Here is a 27,680-nt window from a genome sequence, read left to right on the forward strand (position 1 = left end):
ATCTGCTGGAGAGGAAGATCACCATGGTCGGCATAGTTCAGAAGAACAAGCCCGAGCTCCCTATCGGGCTGCTCACGGTCAGGGGAAGAGAGGTGTTCTCATCCAAGTTTGCACTCACGCCCAAGCCACTCTGGCGTCTTACATCCCAAAGAAAAACAGGAACGTGTTGCTCCTGAGCACGCTGCACACCAAGGCCGACGTCAGCGACCACCCGGACGGGAAACAGGTCATCGTCCTCGACTACAACCGCAGCAAAGGTGGCGTGGACAACCTAGACAAGGTGATCGGAACATACAGCTGCAGGAGGATGACCGCGTGCTGGCCCCTGGTTGTCTTTAACAACATTATCAATGTCTCCTCCTACAACACCTTCGGGATATGGAGAGAGATCAACCCATCCTGGATGCTGGGCAAGCTGAACAAGCGGAGGGTGTTCCTAGAGCAGCTGGGAAAGGCTCTAGTTTCTCCGTCCATCGAACAAAGGGGGCGTATCCCCGGCACGGAAGCGTCCGCCGCGGTTATGAAAGCCGTAAAAGCCGCCGCCGCACCGAGAGCTAGAGTCTTCATATCCGGCCTCTTCCACGGCCCTAGCAGCAGCCCCGCTCAGGGCGGATAAGATAACCGTGTGCTGCTGGTGTAACTAATGCTGCTGGTGTGACAATTACATCTGCAAGAGCTGCTCACGTGTCTATTGCCCTACTTGTGTGTCATAATATGCCGGGGGAAGCATCCCTTACCTCCCTTACAGCCAGGTGATCTGATGGAACTCCTGTAAGATCTGTAACCTCATTAGAATGAGAGGGACCGGAGGCAAGTGATGACACAGATCTGAGGCAGACAGCATGACAGAGATTACTCCACTGGAGAATGGAACCGGAAACCCAGTCAATGTGAGGATTTTGTCTTCTTAACCAGGGGTGCCCTAGGATAACTGGTTGTTGAGGTGCATGAATCAGGAGAAACATGATTAGCACTGTGTGATTACCTGACATGCCCAGACGAAGAGGAATGGTGCGGAGGGTTACTGTGCATAAGAGTCGCCGACTCCCCTGGGTCAGGTTGAGAAGCCCCCGAGCAGCCTCTCGGCCGGAGGTAGCATGGTCAAACACCTTCCGGAGACCATCGGAGAAGGCTGACATGGAAGAGCTGATCACTGACTGCTTCTCCCACTCGGCGGTTCCCCACTACCGTGCTCGTCCCGAAAGCTGGGTGATCATACAAGCCAGTCTTGACCTCTCTGCGGGATATGTGAGAGGCTGTAATTCAAAAGTCAATGAGCAGATAGTAAGGAAGGACCGGCAGGTACCCGGAGCTCCGGAGAACCGGTCAGCAGCGTTGAGGCGAGGTTCTGGGCCAGCGGTAACACGAGTGGGAGGGCTGACCAGACGTGAAACAGTCGGTGGTTTACAGACTTGTACTAACCGCTGGAACTGGTCATCGAGGGCCTCAAGATGTTGGTCATGGCATGCTGAAGCTTCATGGAAGGCCTCTGCCATGGTGGTAAGTTGTCGCTCTTGTTGGTACAGAAGGCTAGCTTGTGCCGCCACCTCGCTGCGGAGTCTCTCAGAGTCGGCTGGGTTCATTTTTGGCCAGATTGTACTGTCAGGGGTGGCAAAATGGCAAGCGTGAACCCAAAAGCATAACAAAGAAGCAGTCTTAGAATAAGCAAAGTTATAGGTTTATTAACGGAGCAGTTGTCAGAAGCCAGGCAATCAGTCACAGGAGGCAAACAAATCCGGTAAGGAGCAGGCAAAACAACAGTCTAGGGAATAGCAGGCAGGTCACAATGGAGATCAGGCAGAAGACAAGTCAGGTGGGAAAACGCTGGAAGGCTAGGTAGAAACACACTAAACGATCTGGCAGAGAACTAAGGAAACAGGCAGGTAGATATACCGGGGGACTAATATTTTGATAGAAGGCAGGTGCGTCTGTGGGTGGGGCCGGTAAAGGGATATGTGGAACGAGGAAGGGCAGAGCAGTGGCTGAATCCTGAAATGAGAAATGGATTAGTATTTAAAAATAGGATAAGACAAATACAATTTTCAATAGCAAGGTGAATTTGTGAAAGTGATGGAGGTTGGGGAGTTCATGGATGATCCACAGTAAGTTATTCACACCATGAAATGGTGTGAAAGGAGGGATTGTTGGGATTTTAAATTTTTGCTTGTCTGTGTGTCTGTGAAGATGTCTATGGAAATGTACTCTAAACAAATGAAAGGAGGGTGGGGGCAGGAGCAGTTTGGGCCAGATATAAGATTTTCCCACCATGACTTATAATAACCATTGTTGCGTAGTGTTAATCTTTAAGTTAGCTAGAAGTGTGTGTGCGTCACATTGCTTGACAGTCTCACACCTGTCTTGATAAAAGGACAGACAGAGTAACGTTGTTTACACAAACAGAACATACAGCCGATAGAGCAGGAACACAATATTCTTTACTCCAATGGACAACAACACTGACCCACAAGGCTTCAGCCGAGTCAAGGCTAGTTTATGAAACACAAAATCGAACTGTCATGGTAGGGAGATTTGGATTAGATCAGATTAGTAGCGTGACTGGGAGCGGCTCCTTGTCACTTCATGGTTCCAGTGCCAAGAGGCGTGGATCTACGCCTGTGCACCAACAAGGGAGAACCAAATTGATTTGCGGCGACACCCCTCCATTATTTTAACCAATCAAATTATACCTACTGTTATAAATATTACAAACGCCTTCTCCTGCTCATGCTCTCCCCTCGCTCCCACACTTGAGCTCCAGCTTAATGAGGGCTGAGGCATTGGAACCTCCCCCAGTAGTGCCTTCTGTGAGATGCAGTCCTCCCGGCAGCCGTCTTTTGGCGTGGTAGCCACTCCCAGGGTGAGGAACATTCCAGCTGAGTGCTGCTGTCATTTATTGATCTCTCCGTAATGCATATTAACCATAAACCCATGTGACTATCACAAATATTATCAGGAATGATCTAAAAAATGTCTATTAAACTAATTAAATCAAATATTTTGGGGCATACCACATACACATTGGACATTTAGAACAATGTAAACAGCTCAAAAATCGGTTACAAATTAAGGGTAAGTAACATTCTAATTGTGGAAATACCCCTTCACGTGTTTTTGAAGATGCAGTTGCATGTACCAAGGTGGCGTGGGTTGGATTGAAGATTCAACTATGACACAAAAAAACCAATATGCTGCCTTTTTTAAAGTAAATGTGTATTATTCTACTGAGTGGTCGGATTAAAGCAACGTGTCTGACACATCCTTTGCTTTAAGTTATTGTACAGCTGCGACTTTCAGGAAGTCAGTCAACTCTGAGAGAGAGAGAGAGAGAGAGAGAGAGAGAGAGAGAGAGAGAGAGAGAGAGAGAGAGAGAGAGAGAGAGAGAGAGAGAGCATTTGTGTGTGACACAGAGGGGGAGGAGGAGTTTTGGGCACTGTCAATGTTTAAGAATCCATTATTATGCGTTTATAATTTGCGATTTACCAAGTGACAATGAACTGAGATCACAACAGTAACAGCCCCCCCCCCCCCCCCCCCCCGCCCCTCCCTATCCTGTTTTTTCGGCCAGTGATCATGAGGTTTCCAGTAAACTACGTGCTACACACACATTCTGGCCTGCTGCCAAATCAACCTGTTAGGCAGGTTTGTTGTACAGGGAGGGGCTCAGTCCCTCACCTAACTAAGAAGTATGTGTGTTTGTGTGTGTAGGTGCGTGTGTGTGCGTGTGCGTGTGTGTGTGTGTGTGTGTGTGTGTGAGACCCCATACACACCTTGGTATAAACATTGGGTTTTGTAATCTGATCATGAGTGGACAGCTATAAGTATAGTTATGAACGCACTCCAATCTGATAAGATAAGATAAGAAGACCTTTATTAGTCCCACAATGGGGAAATTTGCAGTATTGCAGCAGCAAGAGTCAAAGAGAGCTTAGCAAGTTATAAGTAGCATGCAATACCTAAGTGTAAGGAATATGAAATAAATATATAGAAATATAGAAACATATGAATGTAATTAAACAGCCTTTTTTCAAAAAGAAAGATCATCAGATGTTTTGAATCAAAAATCTCTACTTGTGGCATCTGTGTGTATTTTTGTGTGTGTGAGAACAAATGAGCAGCATACAAGAAGTTAGAGGACTGAGGGTGTCTGCTTCCAGATTGCTCTGAGTCAGCTGTGAGCACTGGAGTGGTAAATATCGGATGTATTGGAAATAAACCGGCCTGTGGCAGAAAGCCTAAAAGGACATGTACAAACATCTTGTAAAAGTTGTTATGATAAGGATATATTAATATATGTAAACATACAGTATTCCTATATATTAAAAAGCATATTTTGAATTATACAAAGGAATAGTAAAAGTTCACAGTAGCAGGTGTTACAACACCTCAGGTACTCTAACATGAATGTGCCTTGCAAACAGCAGAGTGTGGCAACAAAATTAAAATGAGAGGGAAATTACTTTCAGAAAACAAGCAGTAATTGTCTGTGACAAGCCTCCCCGATCTTGGTTCTTTTAATAAATGAGTTGTATTATGATATTAGAGATGAGCAGGGAGGACGAGGTTATACTGAGCTGAAACTGACCAGCATTTTTGTCAAAGTTAACTTTGTAAAACGTGCCAGCTTTGTATGTTCAATCAATCAATCAACTTTTATTTGTATAGCCCATATTCACAAATTACAATTCGTCTCATGGGGCTTTAACATGGTGTGACATCCTCTGTCCTTAACTCTCAGCAAGAGTAAGGAAAAACTACCAAAAACCCTTTTACCGGGTAAAAAATAGGTAGAAACCTCAGAGAGAGCCACATGTGAGGGATCCCTCTCCCAGGACGGACAGAAGTGCAATAGATGCCACGTGTGTAGGAAAACATCATCAAGATTAAAGTTTTTAGCAGCATTGATGAGGGTTAACATCTTGAAGGACAACTTCAATACGGTATGTCAAGCAGTCCAGCTGCAATCATAGTCTATGGTCAGCAACCAGCAGGATCAGGATCCACCATCCAGATCAGATGCCACTTTAGTCCACAGTCATTGTCCACTGCCGCTTATTAGGATCCATCATGAGCCGCTGCCGCGTTCCTGGTCCACCGCCCGTATCTGAGCCAAACGCGACACAGGATCCGCCATTACCACTATGATCAGCCAAAACGATATAGAATCCGCCATACTGGATCCACCATTGCGACCTCTGATGCGCGATCCATAAATCATAATCCATGGTGCGGCCACAGAGGCCCTGGATCTGCAGGCGATAAAGCAAAGGGATTCCGGGGAAGGGGGATAGGGATGGAGAAGAGGAAGGAGAAGCTGGAAATAGAAGCTCCGTGTGTCATGTGTCATAAATTCCCTTTGCGTCTTAGCGTCATCAGGGGTTTTTGCCCTGTAATCAATGATACAATGATACATGCCGAACTTGAGGCTACACTGAGGCTCAAGGTAAATCTGACTGGCTACTGGTTTGTATGATAGTACGATGAAAACCATGTGGCCCACTCAGTAGATCAGCCATCAATACCTCTAAGCCATTTTAGACTAAACACTTCCTATTTTAGAAAATAGAACAAGTTACGTTCTGCCGCACTAATTAGCTCTAACTATAAGCTTTATCAAAATGGAAGGTTTTGAGCCTACTCTTAAAAAAACAGATGGTGTCTGCCTCCCGAACAGAAAGTGGTAGATTATTCCACAGCAGAGGGGCTTGGTGGCTAAAAGCTCTCGCTCCTACTCTACTTTTAGAGACTTTAGGGACAACAAGTAGGCCTAAATTCTGGGAGCGGAGTGCTCTAGTGGGTTGATAAGGTACTAACAGCTCTTTAAGGTAAAAATGTGCTATATTATTAAGGGCCTTGAAGGTGAGGAGGAGAATTTTAAATTATATTCTAGATTTAACTGGAAGCCAGTGTAGCGATGCTAATATGGAGAAATGTGCTCTCTTTTCTTGGTTCTCGTCAGGACACGTGCTGCAGCATTTTGGACAAGCTGTAGAGTCTTTAAGGAGTTACTGCTGGAGCCTGATAATAATGAATTACAATAGTCCAGTCTCGATGTACCAAAGGCGTGGACTAGTTTTTCTGCATCTTTTTGCGAAAGGACATGTCTGATTTTTTAGATATTATGCAAGTGGAAAAAGGCGGCCCTAGAAATTTGTTTTAAGTGACTATTAAAGGATAAATCAGGATCGAAGATCACTCCCAAGTTCCTGACACTATCATTGGAAGCAAGGGCAATGTCGTGTGGCGCAGCTATATCATTAGAAAATGTATCTCTAAGGTGTTTGGGGCCAAGTATTATAACCTCTGTTTTATCTGAGTTTAATATGAGAAAATTGCGGGTCATCCAGGTTTTTATGTCCTTGAGACATGCTCGAAGTTTAGTTAAGTGATTACTTTGTTCAGGTTTTATTGACAAGTATAACTGGGTGTTATCCACATAGCAGTGGAAATTTATCGAGTGTGTCCTGATAATGTTTCCTATATAATGAGAATAAAATTGGGCCGAGCACAGAGCCCTGTGGAACACCATGTTTAACTTTGGTGCCTACAGATGACTCATCATTAATTTGCACGAATTGGGAGCGATCAGAAAAATAGGATTAAACCAGTTAAGGGCGGTTCCATTCATGTTAATTAACTGTTTAAGTCTTTGTAATAAAATGTTATTGTCAATTGTGTCGAATGCTGCACTGAGATCTAACAGAACGAGGACAGACACAAATCCCTGATCTGAGGCTATTAGAAGGTCATTAGAGACTTTTGCCAAGGCTGTCTCTGTACTGTGAATGGCTCTAAACCCCGACTGAAAGTCTACATACAGTGCCTTGCATAAGTATTCACCCCCCTTGGACTTTTTCCCATTATGTACTGTTACTAACTGGAATTCAAATAGACTTAAATAAACTTTTTCCCGTTTGATCAACAAAACATGCATAGTACTTTGGAGGTGCAAAATAAATTTTATTGTGACACAAACAATAATGAGAACAAAAAAGTTGACATCTGTTGGGTGCATAAGTATTCACCCCCCTGTGTCAATACTTGGTAGAACCCCCTTTCGCTGCAATTACAGCTGCATGTCTTTTGGGGTATGTCTCTACCAGCTTTGCACATCTAGAGATGGAAAGGTTTGTCCATTCTTCTTGGCAAAAAAGATGAAGCTCAGTCAGATTGGATGGAGACCGTCTGTGAACCGCAATCTTCAAGTCTTGCCATAGATTCTCTATTGGATTGAGGTCTGGGCTTTGACTGCGCCATTTTAAGACATTAACATTCTTTAATCCAAACCATTCCTTTGTAGCTCTGGCTGTATGTTTAGGGTCATTGTCCTGCTGGAAGATGAACCTCCGCCCCAGTCTCAAGTCTTTTGCAGACTGCATCAGATTTTCTTCAAGGATTTCCCTGTATTTGGCTCCATCCATCTTTCCCTCTATTCTGACCAGTTTCCCTGTACCTGCTGAAGAGAAGCATCCCCACAGCATGATGCTACCACCACCATGTTTCACTGTTGGGATGGTGTGCTCAGGGTGATGGGCAGTGTTGGGTTTTCGCCACACATAGCGTTTTGCATTGAGGCCAAAAAGTTCAATTTTGGTCTCATCTGACCAGAGCACCTTCTTCCACATGTTTGCTGTGTCTCCCACATGGCTTCTGGCAAACTCCAAACGGGATTTTTTATGGATCCCTTTCAACAATGGCTTTCTTCTTGCCACTCTTCCATAAAGGCCAGATTTGTGGAGTAGACGACTAATAGTTGTCCTGTGGACAGATTCTCCCACCTCAGCTGTGGATCTCTGCAACTCCTCCAGAGTAACCATGGGCCTCCTGGTTGCTTCTCTGATTAATTTTCTCCTTGTCTGACTCTTCAGTTTGGGTGGACGGCCTCCTCTTGGTAGGTTTGCGGTTGTTCCATATTCTTTCCATTTTCTTATGATGGATTTTATGGTGCTCAGAGAGATGTTCAAAGCTCTGGATATTTTTTTATAACCTAACCCTGCTTCATATTTCTCCACAACTTTATCCCTGACCTGTTTGGTGAGCTCCTTGGTCTTCATGATGCTGTTTGTTCAGTAATGATCTCCAACAAACTCTGAGTCCATCACAGAATAGGTGTATTTATACTGAGATTAAATTGCAGACAGGTGGACCCTATTTACTAATTATGTGACTTGCAAATGTGACTTGTGAATGCAATTGGTCGCACCAGATCTTTGTTAGGGGTTTCACAGTAAAGGGGGTGAATACATATGCACTCAACACTTTTCAGATTTTTATTTGTAAATAATTGTGAAATCCATGTAATATTTCCCCCCACTTCAAAATGATGCACTATTTTGTGTTGGTCCATTACATAAACTCACGTGGAAATAAATGTTAATCTGTGGTTATACCATGACAAAATGTAGAAAAGTCCAAAGGGGGTGAATACTTATGCAAGGCACTGTATATATTATTTTCCTGGAGAAACTCACACAGCTGATTGGCTACAACTTTTTCTAAGATTTTAGACATGAAGGGGAGATTAGATAATGGCCTGTAATTGGCTAAAACCTCTGGGTCTAGAGTGGGTTTTTTGAGTAGGGGTTTGATTACAGCTATTTTAAAAGACTGTGGTACATAACCTGATGATAATGACAGATTGATTGTGTTAAGTAACAAACTATCAATTAGGGGCAGAATTTATTTACGTAATTTTGTAGGAATGGGATCTAAGATACAGGTTGTTGGTTTAGAACCTGAGATTATTTTGGTAAACTGATCACGGGTGATCAGAGAGAAGCTGTCTAAGAAATGGGAAGGATTCTCAGCCGTTTCTGAGATCTCTGTTGTTGGGAGGGTATTAGTGCCAATTGAGAGCAGGAGATGGTTGATTTCATTTCTAATAGTTAGAATTTTATCATTAAAAAAGGTCATAAAGATATTGCTATTTAGGGATCAAGGAATACTTGGACCTTGCAGGGTGTTGGGACAAACAGGACGCACTAATCTCCAGCCCTCTTAGGGACCTCCCTCACTCCATGCTCCCTGCCAGGGTGGACTGGTCGGACATGGACACCATGGTACCGTTAATTTCCCTGACCAGAGGACCTAGTATATACAGTCCAAAGAGAGGAATATATATATGTTTGAGGATATTTACAGTGAATGGATGGCACACGAACCGTTAATATTGCAAAGATCCTTCCTCAAGCTAACTTCCTCCATCTTTGCCCATATGCTGATTTGTTCGTGGCCATAGCCAAAATATCAACACTGATCACAATGTCATAATGTCTATCTTAAATTGGTGAAATCGTTTTTCACAGCAATTGCAGGCAATCTATTCACCACCTTCTGACTCCTGTCTCTCATGCCGAAACACTCAGGCACACACAAAAAGTGAAATCTGAAACATCTGTAAACTCAGACTTAGTCAAAACAACATAATTTGGTCTTAACTCCTGTTAATTTCTGATCTGATAACAATTGGTGATCGGATCTCTCAGGACAGAAGTTAATACCAGTTCTTAAAAGGGTCATAGATGTTTGTCGTTTTGGGGAGGTTGGACCAGTGTAAATGCAAATTCTGATTCAATGGATCTCCATTCTCTACTTCAAAGGACCACAAAGGCAACTACCAGGTATAAAATATGAGCTTTATTGACAAAATTCTTCTAGGAAGGGCATCATGGCAATGGTGACAACAGTTTCAGATGAAGCAGGAATGGACAGATGCAATTGAAATAAAATTAACAATGTGGATTTATAGAAATAAAATGAAAAGGTGGTATTTTGGGTGTTGATGGTATATAATAACTTCTTCAGATTAGTGAGCAAGTCTGAAGAACTAGTTACTTCAAATGTATTAGATTCGGCTGCAACATTCTTTTACCCTGTTTTGTGGACTCAAAGACTTTACTCACCCAGTAGATAATTAGTGAATTTTCATTTCTGGGTGAACTACTCCTGTAAGTTACAAGTGTGTCAGTGATTTCAAAATAAAAGCGCTCTTCCTGTAAATGGGACATCACGTTTGTTCAGTCTGAGAATTAATTAATGATTAAACAAATCAATAAGAACTTCCTGTTCCCCAATTGGGTATTTAAAAATATTTCTGATGATGAAGCAGATTGACAGCAGCTGGATATGAGTCACCAAATCAAAGTTACCAGCACGTTTCTGAGGGCAAACTAAGGAATTTTACATTCTGGTTTATGACAAGGTCACTGGCACTAAACTAGAGCTAAACTAAACTAAACTGAAGTTCTGTTGCCGCAGACTAGTCATGTAGAAATTAAATCATCTCCTGTCCTCTCTAACTGGTCATATCTGTTTTGCACCAGAAACAACCATCTACCAGTGTCAATTGTAGGAAGCAGACAGACAAAGCTTTATTTTGCTGCTAAAATAAATGAGAGATTGATGGTATCACAAAGCTGCTTAGGACTATTTAGAAACTATGCACACACACGTCTTCTGCCCCATGCAAGTGCTGGCTGCATGATTGTGTCAGGCATGCAGGTGCCTATTGAGCCAAAGGGAGACATTGTGCGACATGGCCCTTTGCAAGCTATTCCAGCAAACAAGTTTTACAGGTTTTGGAACTTAACTGGTGAGTTGTCATTATGGATCAATTTCAGGCTTGATTTTATGACTGAGTTTTTGTGCATGGCAGGACCTTAATTGTATTCCTGCCTCTCTATTTGATGTGCCCTTCATAGTGTTCTGTGCCCTTTAAAGTGTTGATCAATATTGGACTGATTCCATACATTTTGGTCCCTATTAATCATTATGACTGGAAAAGATGGAACAATAGGGTTCAGGTTTGAAAATAGTGAATTACTGTATTCCATTTGTAGATGTACTATATCAGGTCATGTTAGCAAAAGTCTTAATATAGTGGTTACGGGAGGTCTATATGGCTGTATCATCACCAGAGTGTACTAGGTACTAGTAGGGCCCAATAACCTACGTTGAATTGCAAAATTTCCTGGTCACTTCCAAGGCATTGTAGACAAAATGTGGGTATAAATTCTTTAATTGTGACTCATCATACTGCATTTTCAAATCTTCCAACTGTTGTAATGGCTACAGATGTACAAATAGGATCCTCATCATACTGCATTTTCAAATCTTCCAACTGTTTTAATGGCTACAGATGTACAAATAGGATCCCTAGCTTTGAAAAAAGGAAATCTCAAAAAAGAAATCAATAAATGTCCAAATTGATTTCTACTAAAACCATTTTATTTTATCACACACGAGAATTAATTTACACATATATAGAATATTATTCAGTCTAAAGTGGATGAAAGCATAATGGATTAAGTTTTTACAGGCAATGATCATATGAAAAGTGATTTAATTACATTTTACTAAATATTGTGGAAACACACTATCAAGTATTACCATAGACATGTAATCCACATTGTTACTGAGTGGTCATCAAGACGGAAAAAGCAACCATTTACAATGAACCTTAATGCCCATATATACCAAATTAACTGTAATGACACTTGAGGATGAGTTAGTCCTGCTTCAGTAGAGGAAAGTTAAACACAAACACAAAAATTTGTACTGTACAATTGTAAAAACTATGCATTTTAATAGAACCTTACAATTTTCCAGATTGATGTATATGTTAGCTATTATGAACATAGTATCCTTTGATAATTAAAAATACAAGACAAATATAGCGTTAATATTGGTTCATAAAACCTACTCGAGCCAAAAATACTGGCTTACATTTTCTGCAACACCTTCCTTCTGAGGGGAAGTTCGTGTCTTAAACATCTGGGGCAGCAAGATTTATTTTCAGACAGGCCAAATTCATAATTTATTGCTCCTGACCTCCTAGTCTAATAAGCTTTTTAGTTTCTAACTGCTCTGTTACTTTTCAGTCACATGCCCATATCAATCTCTTCCATCTTCCAGCCGCTAGAGTTCTTTCCGAATTTGTACACAAGCCTCCGGCCATCGACCCGCTCCAAGATTTCCCTCTTATAGTAATACCTAAGGGTTGAGGAGGGTCAGTTAGTGCAGGATTAAGACACGAACAATGCATTATCTTTCATCATCTGCTGCACTTAACTGATATACAATGTTATAAGTAAATCAAAAGCTATTTTATAATATTCTTCCACTAGGGACCAACCAGGGACAATTCACTTTTACATGCCTGAGTCACTAAGTCACTTAGTCATGGGGATCCTGTCGACGCAGTACTATAATATAGCTTCGCCCAAGAGTGAGCATTGACATCTCTGACTTCATCAATTTCTGAGTGTTCACCTTAAAACCCAGGATATCCGCGAGGCAGTAGGGTCTAATAAAAGACACTATCAAGTTGCATTGTGGTAAACAGATGTAACATTCTTGGAGCTTGACACATACTAGTAGCAAAGCAAATTACCTCGTAGTACAATATTATATCTCTGGAATTTAAGCTTGATTTTAGTTTAAGCTTGGTTTTACTAGAGCTTATTATTTCACATGAACTCCGGAAAATGTCACAATGGAGTCAGAGTTGGCCTTTCCAACATGAAGAATGCATCAGGAGATTCTCCAGCCAGGCCCATTCACAACAATGGAAATTATGGAGCATTCAAGTGAGGGGTGATGCAGCATGCCAAACATATAAATTCCACTCCAGTGATCGTTTCTTTTTCTTTACAGCTAATCGACCAACAAAAGCTCCCGAATCTCAGGAGAATTTCAGGAGATTATCTTGAGTTCATTGGATATCAGAGAACAGTTCATGTAAAGCTACAATCTGAATTTGTTTTCAATGTTTGAACATCTCATTTATGGAGAAGACATTTACTGGCTTCTGTTTTAGGTCTAGGCACAATGCTAATCACTTTTACCTCTGAACCGCATCAGTAAATGCTCCATCATTTTAGTTTGAGGTGGATACCATAGAAAGGGGTTGAAACAACTTTTCGCTGCTAACTCACCTCATGGCACGACTGAGTTTCTCATACGTCATGCTGCTATTCTTCTTTTTATGGCCCCACATTTGAGCAACAGCCTCAGACTTGAGGAACTTAAAGACACCCTCACGATGGTCCTCCCACTTCATCAAGCCCTGGTTCCTCTCTGGGTGAATCAGAATGTCCCTGATGAATTCCCATAGGTGAGTGCCTCTTGGCACTATTAACAACAAGTGGAGCACAGTGGGTTAATGTGTGCGCACATATGTATAGTCATAAGCATGCTTGCCCAATAGGTATGTATCTGCAGCCTAATAAACATGCAAAATGGATGCAAGCATATCAGTAAAATAGATGCTTTTCGAACAGTTTTACATGATGCATGATACAGAATTACCTAATTCCCCAAACATTGCCTCACCGTGTTTGTTTTTCTTTGGACATTCATAAATGCTGCTGCTAAGATCTCTGCTGATTTTAGGAGGTCGCCCCCGCGGTCGCTTTAACCGGATTTCTTCTGTCTCAGTTTTGATGTGCACCTCTGTCAACAACACATTGAATTGTCAGGTGGTTACTTAGAAACTTGTTTTTCAAGTTAAAAGTCAAATACGCTGCCTTTTTCTTTCATACATCATTTCCACAATGCTGGGACAGCCATCATGATTAATTTGGGTGATTCAATGTCTTGCAAAGGGACAATTTGGCATGCAGACTGGAGGAACCACCATGTTTCTTCTCTACATTCCAAAGCTTCAGCTGCCCACAGATGTTTACTCACTTGAAATCAGAGGGTAAGAGATTTCTGTTTCTGATTCGCCAATGCCAGACTCAGGTGAGCCGAGGGTTGAGGAGCCAAACCTTCCACCTGAACACATGAAACATGTTTCTAATATACAACATTTTTGGGAAACAGAGGCAGAAAAAGGTTAGGAAGATAATAGCAAACATGAGAAACATGTTTATACTGACTGTTTGAGGAGGAGCTGTACTCGCTGTCAGACTGATTATCAGACAACTCAGTGTCTCTGAGAGAAGTCATGGGCTCCATGGTCAGAGTAGTCAGATCATAATCATCCCTGTATTCAAATTCTTTCTTGCTGACAACGCCTTCAGCTGTTGGTTGTGAATAGCAGTATTATTAGGAATATATCCACACAGAATAATTGTTATGCTTGTATGTGACATACAATAAGTACCTTGGCCAATTCTAATAGTGCTGAGCAAAGGGAAGTTAAGGCTGTCTAGGAAATTGTCCAGGAGCTGGCAGGTCTCATTCAGCTCCGACCTTGACAAGCTCTGTAGATCTGTGAAGAAAAAATAAAACATTTTGGCCACAAACATTATAATTCTAGTAGAAAAACAAAGCATACATATGAGACTAAATTGCTAGCATCTGAGAGTACATGTCAAATCTGTTCTTCCAAGTATCATATATATTTTTATTGATGTATAACTGGATATTGTATTCACAGGCCAGTTGTATTTTGGTCCACAATTATCTTAACCATTTACTTTACTATCTAAATAACAAAAAAATATATTGATGTATTTAAGCTTTGAAAATCTTAAAATAATGCCTCATGACTGATGCAGTTATACCATATTTGGTCTTATGTTCCTGCAGACTTTGGTGGAGATTTGGTCCAAGTTGCAGGCCAAAGATCCCTATCATCTGGTCCCTGTTCATCTGACAGAGAGTGGGTCCATCCATGGAGCAGCAGGCCAGACTAAGATTGCTTGCATCAAACTTGTTGTTCTCTACTTGGTCACTGATCCACTCCAGAGCATTGTCTGCTGTCCAGCAGTGAGGGCTGATTTGCATGTACCACTCATCTGCAGAGAGAAATGGAGGAATCACATGCTACTCTTTAAAGTATGGATGCAGTGGAATAATCCCTGTTTTCGAGCAGTAGCTGCATGTGTCAGACCTGAGCATAACAGCTACAAAATGTTAACACATATTCTTTTTTTACATAAAATCCTGATCTTAATCAAGATCAGTGTACTGTTATATTTTCCAAACCACACAAAAACATGTCAACACTTGCTTCTTTAATTTACTTCACCATATCTACAGGTTTACCTGCTTGTAAAGCTGACTGATACCAGTCTCTATTATCACCTGGCCTGCATTTTTGTCTCAAACAAAGCTCAAGCTGTTTTAGCTATGAGGTGACTGACGGTTATGATGGGTTAAACATTAACAGCCTGGTAAATGACTAAGCCAACAGTATCTAAAGGAGGCCAAAGTTCAGAGACCTAAGGGTCTTGTTGGCAGAGGTTTGAAATAAATTATTGGATTTAATGTGTGATTAATTTTCAGCTGAGACTGCGTAAGAAACTCTGTTTGGATTATAATGGTTAACTTTTTTTCACAGCTTAGGTTATAGTTGATATTTTTGGAAAATGTAGTGACAGAGCACACGTACAATTTAATTTACAGGAATGATAGGTAGAAATGAGTGTATCTCTTACTGTAGATGTTAGAGCTGTTTTCTGGATTGCTGTTCTGAAGAGTGTTAATTCTTGGCAGCACACTGGGTTCCTGCTGCAGTACATCAGGGATACCAGTCTGATACATGGTAAGGTTGGCATGAGTCAGGATGCTGCTGAGGCACGGTGATGACATGGAGATTCTGAGAAATATGTGAGACAAAACTTGTTTACCCACCATTTGGATGTCATACTTTCAATTGGATTTAAAAGAGCTAGTTCTTATTCATTAAGCTTTGTAACATAAGCCGTACATTTCCACAAGACCACTCTAACATTTCAGTTAAATAGTTACGTAAAATTGCCTTTACCTGATAGCACAAGTCACAATATGATGCAAAGTTACAATGATCCAAGGAAATCCGTACCGGGAAATTGAGTTGTATAATTTCTATTCTATTGTTCATGTACCAGTGATTTTCTCTTTCTTCACCTGTGGATCTTTATACTTCTTTAAAGGATTGGGGGACGGACTCAGGTGAGTTCAGGGGAATTCCACCTGAAACTGGCCACACCTTCATCCCGGTTGCCTCCTCCTCTGCTTTTCTGAGAACTTGATCAACAAAACAAACCTGCTTTTCTCTCTGTTGTCTCTGTATCTTTTAAACCATCAACTAGAGTGATATTATAGTTGTATTTGAGTCAACTAGCTTTTATGGCTTGGTGTAAAAAAACAAAACTATTGAATGAAATAGGAGTAATGTGTAATGTGTTAGAGTAACTTTACTTGGCACAGAAATTGTGAAAGTAGTTACAACTACTAGTTTCTATTATCTTCAGAAAATTATAATGTATAGTGTGTCATAGTTTCCTATCTTTTTTCTCATTCTCTCAAAGGTGTGTGTGTGTGTGTGTGTGTGTGTGTGTGTGTGTGTGTGTGTGTGTGTGTGTGTGTGTGTGTGTGTGTGTGTGTGTTAGACGACAAGGTGTCACTTTTGTGGACAGTTTTATCAGTCAACAGCCAAACTAAGAAAAGCTGACGTGTCTACCAGGCTTTTTTGTTACACTGCACTCAGTTACCCCCTAATATGTAACCAACTTTATCTGTGTCTGTGATGTTATTCTGTATTACTAGTTAATGAGCCGAGGACAAAACACAGATTGTACAGATTTATTTAAAAACAGCTTCCTAAAGCATTCTCTGTTCCCTGCCTTTGTGTAGAGCTTAAACTATGATGCAAAAGAAAAAAGTCATAAATACCCCACACTTTCTATCTGCGTGTGTTTGCATGTCACTGTTGATGTCACTTGTAAAGCCCATCTACATCTTTATAAAAAAACACACAGAGGCTCTTTTTGTACTCTCAAAATACTACAACACGTACTTTGATCTTCCAGTGAAAAGATTTTTCTGTTTTTCAAAGATTAGCGATGCAACTAACAGCCAGGAAAGAAGCTGAAAAGAAAACACATTCGATGATGTAGGCACATTTTTCCTATAATCCAATAAAAAAATGGCATTTGGAATTTGTTTTAGACAGTTATTACTTTTCTCCCAAATTTTCACGACATCACTCACGCCCTGTTTCCACAATGTGGTGGAGGAAAAGCTTAGTGTGGAATGCAGCCATGCAGGTTTTTGCTTCCTGACGGGTTACTAGCTCTTATGGCCTGGGGACTAACAGGAACATTTCCTCACTTGTGACTCATGCCATTTTCCCCCGCCTTCATTACTCTTATACACCTGGGCTGTTCCTAAATGTCGGTACTTTCCACAGACAAAATTAAAGTTTAGAAACTAGTGACGAGAAAAGGTGTAGAGATTAATCATAACAGAAATGTTTTTTTAAATATTGTTTACATACAATTAACAACTGAAGATTAAAGTTGTGTTACTGATATCTGTTATGTATTCACCTATGCCACCGTAGCCAATGCATTACCTATCTACAAAAGAGGAAAAGGGGACATAAAACACAGAAGTAATGAGTAAGCATGAGAAGTAAAAAGTGTCGCGTTAGAATGGTTTGATATTTGTGCATACATTGTTCAGTTATTTTGCTTGTGTGCGCATACACACACACACACCAAATAAAAAAGATCTACAAAGAGAGGAGCAACAGTCCTACTTCACATAAGAACACAAGTTTAACCTTTCTGGACACTAGGTGGTCCAATACACACTCTTAAATAACGTGGAACATCAATATTTAGAAAACATATTATAAAGTTTTATAAACACATTATGACTCACCTGTGGTAAATCACAAATGAGAATCACCTGTGATAAATTGTCTGTGCCCATGTGACATGAATTAGCCAATGAATGGTAAATGGTTTTGTATTTATATAGTGCTTTTCTAGTCTTGATGACCACTCAAAGCGCTTTACAGTACAGTTTTACATTCACCCATTCACACACACATTCATACAGTGCACTTTGTTATTCTATGGGGGGCCATTCAGGGTTCAGCATCTTGCCCAAGGACACTTCGGCATGCAGATGGGTCAGACTGGGGATCGAACCGCCGACCTTCAGGTTGGAGGACGACCACTCTACCCCTCAGCCAAAGCCGCCCGCAATGAATAATGACTTCCGTGTTTTAAAAAGCCACCTGTTATTCCCTGTTCCTTTGTCACAATGGTGAAGACAAAGGAGCTGTCTGAGGACATTAGAAGGGCTATTATTATCATACACAAGACCTCCAAAGGGTATAAGGCCATCTCCAAAGACCTTTGTATCCCTTTTTCAACAGTGCGTAAGTATGCCAAGCATGGAACTGTCAAGAACCTTCCTGGACGTGGGGGGAAGAGAAAAATTTATGAGAGAAGTCTTCGAATGTTGGTGCGAATGGTGAGAAAAAATACCCTAACCCTAACCCATGTCAAAGATCCAAAGACCTGAAGGCCAACCTGGAACAGTCTGGGGTCATGGTTTCAAAAAAGTACTACACAACGCACACTAAACCAAACAGGGCTTTATGGGCGAAGGCCAAGGAGGACACCCTTGCTGAGTAAAATACATAAATGGAGCACCTGGACAAACCGCAGTTCTTCTGGGAAAATGTTCTCTGGAAAGATGAAACAAAAATGGAGCTTTTTGGCGATGTAGACCACAGTTTGTTAACAGTCTGCGCAATGAAGCCTAGAAGGAAAAGAACACCCTACCAAGTTAAGCATGGTGGAGGATCCATAATGCTGTTGGCTGCTTTGCTGCAACTGGTACTGGAGGCCTTGACCGTATCACAGGAATCATGAAATCAGAGAATTATCAAGAGATTTTAGAGAGAAATGTCCTACCCAGTGTAAGAAAACTTGGTTTGAGTCGAAGATAATGGGTCCTACAGCAAGACAAAGATCAAAATTACACGTCCAAAAGCACGCATGAATGGTGGAAAAGGAAAAAATTGACTGTTTTAAAATGGCGCGCAATGAGTCCTGATCTCAATCCGATTGAAAATCTTTGGGGAGCCATTCCTGGACCATCTTGCTCAATTTGATGGAGATCTAGAGCAGCTATGAGACTCACAATAGGCCATCACCTCTTTTTTTTTTTTATGTTTTTAGTGTACTAGTGATGCATCAATACATACATTGTCTTGAGTTGTACGCCCTGTGTGTTAGTTTTGTTTGTTTGTTAGTTCTGTTCTGTTTTTATGCCTTTATTTTATTTTATTTCAATTGACTCTTTTTTCTTTCTTTCTCTGTTCCTTTCATTTTGGCATAATTTATTACTTATTATTAGTATTTGTCTGTTTGTACTTCACTACCTGAAAAAACCCTAATAAACATATTGAACAAAAAAAAAGGGGTGAGCTGAAATCGGCTACTAGGGAAAATCACCCTGTAAAACGTTCAAGAGCTTGAACAAATTGCAAAAGAAGAGTGGGAGAAAATACCAGCTGAGTAGTGCAAGAAGCTTATAGATGGCTACAAGAAACGTTTGGAGGCTGTCATCGCTGCCAAAGGGTGTGCAACCAAATATTCCAGAGGGTTGCCATTATTTCTGCAAATTAAGTTTTTTCTGGTCTTTGAAATGAAAAGATGAAAGATGAAAAAACTATTTTCTTCGTTAAATTACTTTGGACCTCCAATAAAAAAATCCTGATGATATAAATTTGGTACATTTCCATTTATTTCTGAAGATATTGTCAAGGTGTACATTAAAGGGATAAATAAGTTAATCTTAACGTTTTGGCAGTATACTTAATACCTGTAAATGAAACAAGGTCTAGTTATGGTTGTTTAGTTTTGTTAGTTTTATTAGCATTCTCTCACTCTCTCTTTTATTGTGGATTTCATTCTCTCAAACTGATCTGAGCTATTTATTGCTAAAGGCATCCACTTGTTGACACTTTTTTTTTTTTTGCATCCCATCTCCTAGTTGGAAAAGCTAGCCTGGATGCCAGACGAACTTAGCCCCGCCCACAACATTTTAGGTCGGGCGGTTCGGTCTGGAGTCGCTCCGTTGGGAAAAAATTATGCCCGACCGGGCCAATCAGATTGTCAGGGCGGGCTTTATACGATGATTGACAGATGATCAACGGTAACGTAATCAACCACGTCATCAAAGTGCCCTTGGGTTGAATTTGTTTTCAACAAACATGCCTGCCGCTGGCGAGCTGAGATGTGTAGATGCTGCCATTAAGTCTGTTTTAGAAGACATCGACAGCGCTTTCATTTTGAAAGAGGAACACAGAATGTGGAGGCGACGCCAAAGCACTGCGCTAATCCCTATCGCCCCGGCGCTTGGCTGTTCACAACGGACACTGAAGCGACGCTGAACCGCCGGGCAGCGCTAATAATATCACCCGTTGATCCAGTAGATCGCTGCACGGCTTTGTGCCAGTCACACCGGAGGCTGAAGCACCGCGCTGCGCCAAGGCTGCCTCGCGGTGCTTCAACCTCCGGTGTGACCGGCACAAAGTTTTAACATGGGAGTGGATGGGAGCCAGCTGTTATTTAAGGCTTGGCGCTGCGCTGAAGCGTCCGGTGTGAACCCGGCGTTAGTAAATAACTCACAATGCGTTGCTTAGCATACGTCACATACTACGTTGCTCTGATTGGTTGTAGGTCTATCCAATTGAGCGAAGAAGAATTTTACTTCCTGGTCAGTTGAAACACGCCCCATAATCACAGCCCAATGGAGCGGTCTCAGACTCACATTCTGACTAGAATTGTGAGTCTGACAACGTCAGGCTATGGAAAAGCATCAACCTGGTTTACAATCTAGCAAGTATTTGTAAATCTAATCTAACACATTGCATATGTAAAATAATAACTGCTCTTCTCACAAATCTAGAGGCAAAAATTGCTGCTTGTAGTCAGGGAATTCAAGGCAGGCGAAGGAGAGAGCGCTTTTTAGCTCATTAAAACCTTGTCCATCTGAGTTTAACGGGGGGGGGGGGGCGCAGCTGAGCAGCGACATGTGAAGACGTGTTTTGGTGAGCTCTGCTTAGATTGAACATTTATTTAATATTCCTCCTCTTCTTCTCATCCTTTCCGGTGCGAACGTGTCTCTAAAGTGCCAAGTCTCTCGAATAAGTCGTTTTTTTATTATTTCTAAGCTGCTCAGAATGCCTAAATATCAAAAGCCGAAGCCGGGACTGGACGCCTTAGACTCGCCTGATGTTGATCCGACTGCGGAAGCGAGTTCAGGGTCGGATCTCGAGGCAATCATGGCTGCCATTAAGCAAACGGAGCGGAGTGTGCTAACCAAGATCGACTCGTCTGTGATGGCGGCTGCAGATAAACTGCACAAGGAAATATAGACACCTTGGCAAGTGACTTAAAGACAGAAATCCTGAATGTGCGCGCAGAGTTTACGAGGGTGACGGAAGAAATGCGGAAAGAAAACGCCACATTCTCAACCCGCATTGAAATACGGTCTCTTGTATCCAGCCACACTGAAGATCACAAGCCCAGCTGGCGAGCAGGGATCTTTCGATGACCCGGTCAAGGCAAAGCACTACATCGAGACCAATCTGCGCCCACGGGAGATGGAGGGAGAGTGACAGTTAACTCACAGGGCCATAAGAGGTATCATATACAGTGCCTTGCATAAGTATTCACCCCCTTTGGACTTTTCTACATTTTGTCATGTTATAACAAATATGCATATGTATTCACCCCCTTTACTGTGAAACCCCTAACAAAGATCTGGTGCGACCAATTGCTTTCACAAGTCACATTTGCAAGTCACATGATTAGTAAATAGGGTCCACCTGTCTGCAATTTAATCTCAGTATAAATACACCTGTTCTGTGACGGACTCAGAGTTTGTTGGAGATCATTACTGAACAAACAGCATCATGAAGACCAAGGAGCTCACCAAACAGGTCAGGGATAAAGTTGTGGAGAAATATGAAGCAGGGTTAGGTTATAAAAAAATATCCAGAGCTTTGAACATCTCTCTGAGCACCATAAAATCCATCATAAGAAAATGGAAAGAATATGGCACAACCGCAAACCTACCAAGAGGAGGCCGTCCACCCAAACTGAAGAGTCAGACAAGGAGAAAATGAATCAGAGAAGCAACCAGGAGGCCCGTGGTTACTCTGGAGGAGTTGCAGAGATCCACAGCTGAGGTGGGAGAATCTGTCCACAGGACAACTATTAGTCGTCTACTCCACAAATCTGGCCTTTATGGAAGAGTGGCAAGAAGAAAGCCATTGTTGAAAGGGATCCATAAAAAATCCCGTTTGGAGTTTGCCAGAAGCCATGTGGGAGACACAGCAAACATGTGGAAGAAGGTGCTCTGGTCAGATGAGACCAAAATTGAACTTTTTGGCCTCAATGCAAAACGCTATGTGTGGCGAAAACCCAACACTGCCCATCACCCTGAGCACACCATCCCAACAGTGAAACATGGTGGTGGTAGCATCATGCTGTGGGGATGCTTCTCTTCAGCAGGTACAGGGAAACTGGTCAGAATAGAGGGAAAGATGGATGGAGCCAAATACAGGGAAATCCTTGAAGAAAATCTGATGCAGTCTGCAAAAGACTTGAGACTGGGGCGGAGGTTCATCTTCCAGCAGGACAATGACCCTAAACATACAGCCAGAGCTACAAAGGAATGGTTTGGATTAAAGAATGTTAATGTCTTAAAATGGCTTAGTCAAAGCCCAGACCTCAATCCAATAGAGAATCTATGGCAAGACATGAAGATTGCGGTTCACAGACGGTCTCCATCCAATCTGACTGAGCTTCATCTTTTTTGCCAAGAAGAATGGACAAACCTTTCCATCTCTAGATGTGCAAAGCTGGTAGAGACATACCCCAAAAGACTTGCAGCTGTAATTGCAGTGAAAGGGGGTTCTACCAAGTATTGACACAGGGGGGTGAATACTTATGCACCCAACAGATGTCAACTTTTTTGTTCTCATTATTGTTTGTGTCACAATAAAATTTATTTTGCACCTCCAAAGTACTATGCATGTTTTGTTGATCAAACGGGAAAAAGTTTATTTAAGTCTATTTGAATTCCAGTTAGTAACAGTACATAATGGGAAAAAGTCCAAGGGGGGTGAATACTTATGCAAGGCACTGTATGCTGCGTGTTAACATTGCAGTAGTCTGCACATGCTGACTTTTTTGATTGATAAACGTCACCACACTGCAGTTGGATGCATTTTATGTTTGGACTATGGACAAGTTTAAGTGACATTTTTCAGTCATCTGATGTTGTTTAATTCACCCCCTTATCACCACCAGTAGTACTAATTCTAGTTGATTTTACTCTTTTTTTTGTGGGGTTCTTCCAACTGTAAGTGTTAAGAACCTTATCAGCCTGTGACCAAATAGTGCCAGCACACATGCAGCAAGAATAGTATTGAGAGGAAAGCCCTATTACATTTTGTTCTGCCTTTGCAGAGTTCATGTAAGAGTTTAAGTTAGTGTAGACGTGTTATATGCTTAGGAGAGAGAGGAGAGTTTTCAGGGCAGTCTCAGGTTTAAGGAAGACCAGCCCAGGAGTCCAGGATGGTAAGGGGTTTATCTATGTCTATTTGTTTGTTTTTGTCATTCTTCTTTTGGGTTCATTTGTGGTTTATGTTTTGACTCAAACATGCACTAATGTACTCAGATACAGCCAACATGCAGGACCGGTCACTACAAACTGTTGAGCTATGATTCTGAATAATGCAAATAATCAACAAGGAGCAATTTCGTTCATTAGCTGGAACGTCAAAGGCCTGAATAACTTGGTTAAACGGAGCAAAAATATTTAGTCATCTGAAATCATTAAAACCTGATGTAATATTGCTACAGGAGACACATTTAAATATTAATTCCCAAAAAAGACTAAGTTGTAAGTGAATTGGACAAATATATCATTCACGTTTTAATTACAAAGCCAGGGGAACAGCAATCCTAATTAGGAAGGGGATCCCATTTGAACACTCTGAAGTAATATCAGATGCTAATGGCAGATATATTGTTGTAGTGGACAAGCTATTTAATACACCATTAATATTGGCTAACATTTATGGACCAAACTGGGACAATGCACAATTCTTTCTTAATTTTTTTTCAACTTTTCCGGACCTCAATTCCTACAAGTAAATTTTAGGTGGAGACTTCAACTGCGTCCTTCATACCCAGCTAGACAGGTCAAGTGTAAGGGCAAATAATACTCTCTCATCAGCCGCAGTGGTTATTAATTCCCTCCTTCGCTCTTATGGCTTATCAGACCCTTGGCGGACAAAAAATTCAACTACGAAGCAATTCTCCTTCTTTTCCTCCGTTCATCACAGTTATTCCAGGATTGATTATTTTATTGTCCATAACCAGCTACTCCCCTTAATTTCCAGCAGCAATTATCACAGTATATTGCTATCAGACCACAGCCCAGTGCAGATGGATCTAGTTTTTCCAGCCAATGTAGCGCCCCAACAATCTTGGCGGCTAGACCCCCAGCTACTTTTATGTAAACATTTTAGAACATTTCTCAACAATCAGATTGACTTCTTTTTGGAAATTAATGATACTCAGGATGTTTCAAGGGGAATTTTATGGGAGTCTATGAAAACCTACATTAAGGGCCAAGTTATCTCTTATGTGGTACATAGGAATAAGGAGCGTTCCGAACAACTAGAAGAGCTTGCTGACAAAATTGCAGATATTGATAGGCGTTATGCTCTTTCGCCTACACCAGATCTTTTTAAGGAGAAATTACTGTTGCAAACTGAATTTAATAAGCTTATGACATTGAAAGCCGAAAAATTTCGATCGAACCACTGGCGATTGCTATTAGATCAGACGACAGGATAAAAAGTATATCCAGGGGTGAAACAAACCATAAAACTTTGCTTTATGCTGATGATCTGCTTTTGCAAATATTAGACCCGACTGGCTGCAAAAATTCAGTAGCATATCAGGGTATAAAGTTAATTTGTCAAAATCTTTATTATTTCCACTGAATAATCTGGCAAAACAGATCACTTATGAAAATTTGCCTTTTAAAATTGAAAATGACTAATTTACTTATCTAGGAATAGAAATAGCAGGTTCAATTAAAGCTATTTTTCAGTATAACTATAGGTCGATTTTAGACCGTACCAAAACTGATTTGGATAGGTGGTCAAATCTTCCACTCTCATTGACAGGGCGGATAAATGTAGTGAAGATGACTGTAATGCCCAGGTTTCTTTATTTATTCCAAATGATTCCCAATTTTTCTCCCAAAATCCTATTTTGCTCAGCTGGATCGCTTTATTTCTATGTTCTATGGAATAAAAAACCTGCACGTATAAAGAAGGCAAGCCTGGAGAGAGTTAAATGTGATGGTGGTTTGGGTTTACCTAATTTTTTATTTTACTATTGGGCAGCTAATATTGTCAAGCTGACATATTGGATCACCATGTTCGCAGATAAGGAGGGTCCGGTCTGGACTGATATGGAACTGAGAGCTACACTCCCTGTTTCCCCGATTTCAATCCTAACTGCCCCTCTCACACTAAATATCAAAGCGCCTGGACTGAACTCAAATTTGGTGGTCCAAAATTCGATTAAGATCTTGCGTCAGTTCAGAAAACATTTTAATTTGACAAATATATGTAGCTTCTCTCCAATAATGTTTAATTATCTTTTTGCACCATCTCAAATAGATCAGGCATTTGCAGTTTGGCACAGAAGGGGCTTGGTCTACTTTCAAGATCTCTTTACTGATGATGGCTTTGCATCATTTCAATTTCTATGTGAAGATCATAATTTACCAAAGTCTCATTACTTCAGATATCTTCAGGTTCGAAGTTTTCCTCAAAATTTTTCCCAGGGTACCCATCCCCACCCTCTAAAGATTTACTGTATTCAGTCCTTAATGTTAATCCACTCAATAAAGGAGCAATATCAAAAATATATGCTTTAATTCTGGATAGCTGCCCTCATTCGTGGGACAAAATTAAGGCAGCATGGGAAGGAGAGGTTGGAGAAGTAATACCAGAAGACACCATAACAACACATGTTGTAATAGTTAAAATCCCGACAACCACACATTCCAAAACTAATATCGTACTGGTAACAGAATCATGGGGATTGGTCAATTAAGCACATTTATGATTATTATGATTCATGTGATCTCTTGCACACCCTAGCTTACCTGCACAGGTACAGGGATATTGTTTTTCTCTGCCTATTCAAATGCCAGTTCACGGCACTTAACTGGAGCAAGGCCATGGAACTGGTCAGCTAGTTGTTTCAAGTGTTTGGCAAGCTCCTCCTCCATCTCATCTGTGAATATTCTCTTTACCTCAGCTACTGCACCCCAGGCTACTGATTTTACTTTCCATTTCTCTTTTTTCTTTATGAATCTTTTGAGGGTTGTCTTATCAATATTTCTATCCCTTCCAGCTTTTCTTAAGGACTTCTTTCCTTGCATGACCTCAGCGGCTGCACTCTCAATCTCTGCGAGGGGTGTTTGGCCCCAGGTCGTCTTCCTGGTGTAGTTTCTTGGCATGATGGCTTTTCTACAATGTTTATGACATTAAAAATAAAACATATGTAATATAATATAACACTAAAATATGTTTAAGACTAAACTTAACTTGTGCTTCATTGGTGGTGTAAAGTGAGATACTGTCCCACTTTACCCCACAGCATTTGTCCCACTTTACCCCGAAGCTTCAATTTTAGAAAAACAACATCTTTTAGCAATTCAGGCTAATCTTCAGCTAGCATCAATCACATGGTTTTATATGTTGGAAGTTCATCAACATGTATGATATAAGTTTTTCTACCTGATTCAATTTGTTTTGACACAACAGTTGATTAAGTTCAAAGCAAGAAAATTTACTTTTACATGCAAAAAAACAAATTTTTGTGAAAAAACATACTTTCCACAGCACCAGCACCAACTTCTCCTTCATGGCAAGGGGGAATGGGAGAGGCTTGAAATCAAAATGGTCAAATGACCACAAATGTGTTCCGTTGCCTAGATACAGGGGGTGTTTCACATCACCCGATGTCCCACATTACTCCGCTCTCCTTTAAGGGATGAGCTAAAGCTGTCCCGTCTCCACAAAAATGCAATTGCCTCTGCATCGTTGCATGCCCGACGTCTGATTCTGCTGAATTGGAAGGGGAAGAATCCTCCTGCCTATGTTCATTGGATTAAAGAGGTGATGTTGGGATTGGCTCTGGAAATAATTTGATATACAGTACACGGGTTGGAGGATAAATACGACAGAACCTGGTCACAGTTCATGACACATATCAAGAGCTTGCCTTTTGCCTGAATCCTTGTTCTTATTTAGTATGTATTTATTTTTCTTTCTTTCCTTCTCTAACTGCCGTCCTAGTCTTCTCAATGCCTTTATTCTGACTGTTGGGACTTTTTTCTTATGTTAAAGGTCCAGAATGTTGGTGTTATGACCATAATGATCAACACAGATTTTTTATTTTTATTTTTATTTTTTTTCCTTTGGTCTGTCTCTTTTTTGTATTTGTGTATATTTGCTTTCTTCTTTTGGTGCTCTGTCTGTCAGTGTGATACTTGAGTGTTTTTGTGGATATGTTTGTGGGGATGCCACCTGGTTTGGGGGTGGGGGGCGGGTGCACAACTTTTGTAAGAAATGCCTAACTAATGACGTCACTGTTTTCAATATGGAAAAATTATAAATAAAGTTGTAAAAAAAAAAAAAAAAACTTGTCCATCTCCTCTGTCCATTTTGCTTTGGTCGGCCTGCAACGTGACAGTTCACACAGTGGAGTCAATGGCAGCTTACTCGTACATTCAGTGTCTAGAATAGTTTGCCATTCTCGAGAAAAATAACATTTCCTTTTTTGTCTTAGGTGAAGGCCTATTGTTCAAGACTTATGCTCTCTCAGGCAACAAAAGGCGCT

General features: G+C 41.1%; 1 protein-coding gene and 1 long non-coding RNA gene across 5 annotated transcripts; one reads left to right on the top strand and one right to left on the bottom strand.

Annotated features, from left to right (window-relative positions):
- The first annotated feature begins 2,726 nt into the window (after positions 1–2,726).
- On the top strand, positions 2,727–18,860 carry LOC128457592 (uncharacterized). Of its 3 annotated transcripts, XR_008341941.1 has the most exons (3): positions 2,727–2,857; positions 14,533–14,781; positions 15,861–18,860. It is a non-coding gene; the product is annotated as an uncharacterized LOC128457592 (long non-coding RNA). The 3 variants fall into 3 exon arrangements; XR_008341939.1 differs by lacking the exon at positions 15,861–18,860 and having other exon boundaries at positions 14,533–15,213; XR_008341940.1 differs by lacking the exon at positions 15,861–18,860 and having other exon boundaries at positions 2,734–2,857; positions 13,602–15,213.
- Positions 11,202–15,872, bottom strand: elf3 (E74-like factor 3 (ets domain transcription factor, epithelial-specific)). Of its 2 annotated transcripts, none has more exons than XM_053442361.1 (9): positions 15,713–15,872; positions 15,384–15,544; positions 14,508–14,741; positions 14,105–14,212; positions 13,878–14,021; positions 13,687–13,773; positions 13,330–13,449; positions 12,933–13,074; positions 11,202–11,988 (listed from the first exon to the last, which is right to left on the bottom strand). In XM_053442361.1, the coding sequence occupies exons 2-9, from the start codon at positions 15,535–15,537 to the stop codon at positions 11,877–11,879; spliced, it is 1,101 nt and encodes a 366-aa protein (XP_053298336.1). In that variant the 5' UTR covers positions 15,538–15,544; positions 15,713–15,872; the 3' UTR covers positions 11,202–11,876. The 2 variants fall into 2 exon arrangements, with proteins under 2 accessions (XP_053298336.1, XP_053298328.1); XM_053442353.1 differs by having other exon boundaries at positions 12,933–13,128.
- Positions 18,861–27,680: the final 8,820 nt, after the last annotated feature.

The sequence above is a fragment of the Pleuronectes platessa genome, chromosome 2 (assembly GCF_947347685.1).
Source record: "Pleuronectes platessa chromosome 2, fPlePla1.1, whole genome shotgun sequence".
Lineage (NCBI taxonomy): Eukaryota > Metazoa > Chordata > Actinopteri > Pleuronectiformes > Pleuronectidae > Pleuronectes > Pleuronectes platessa.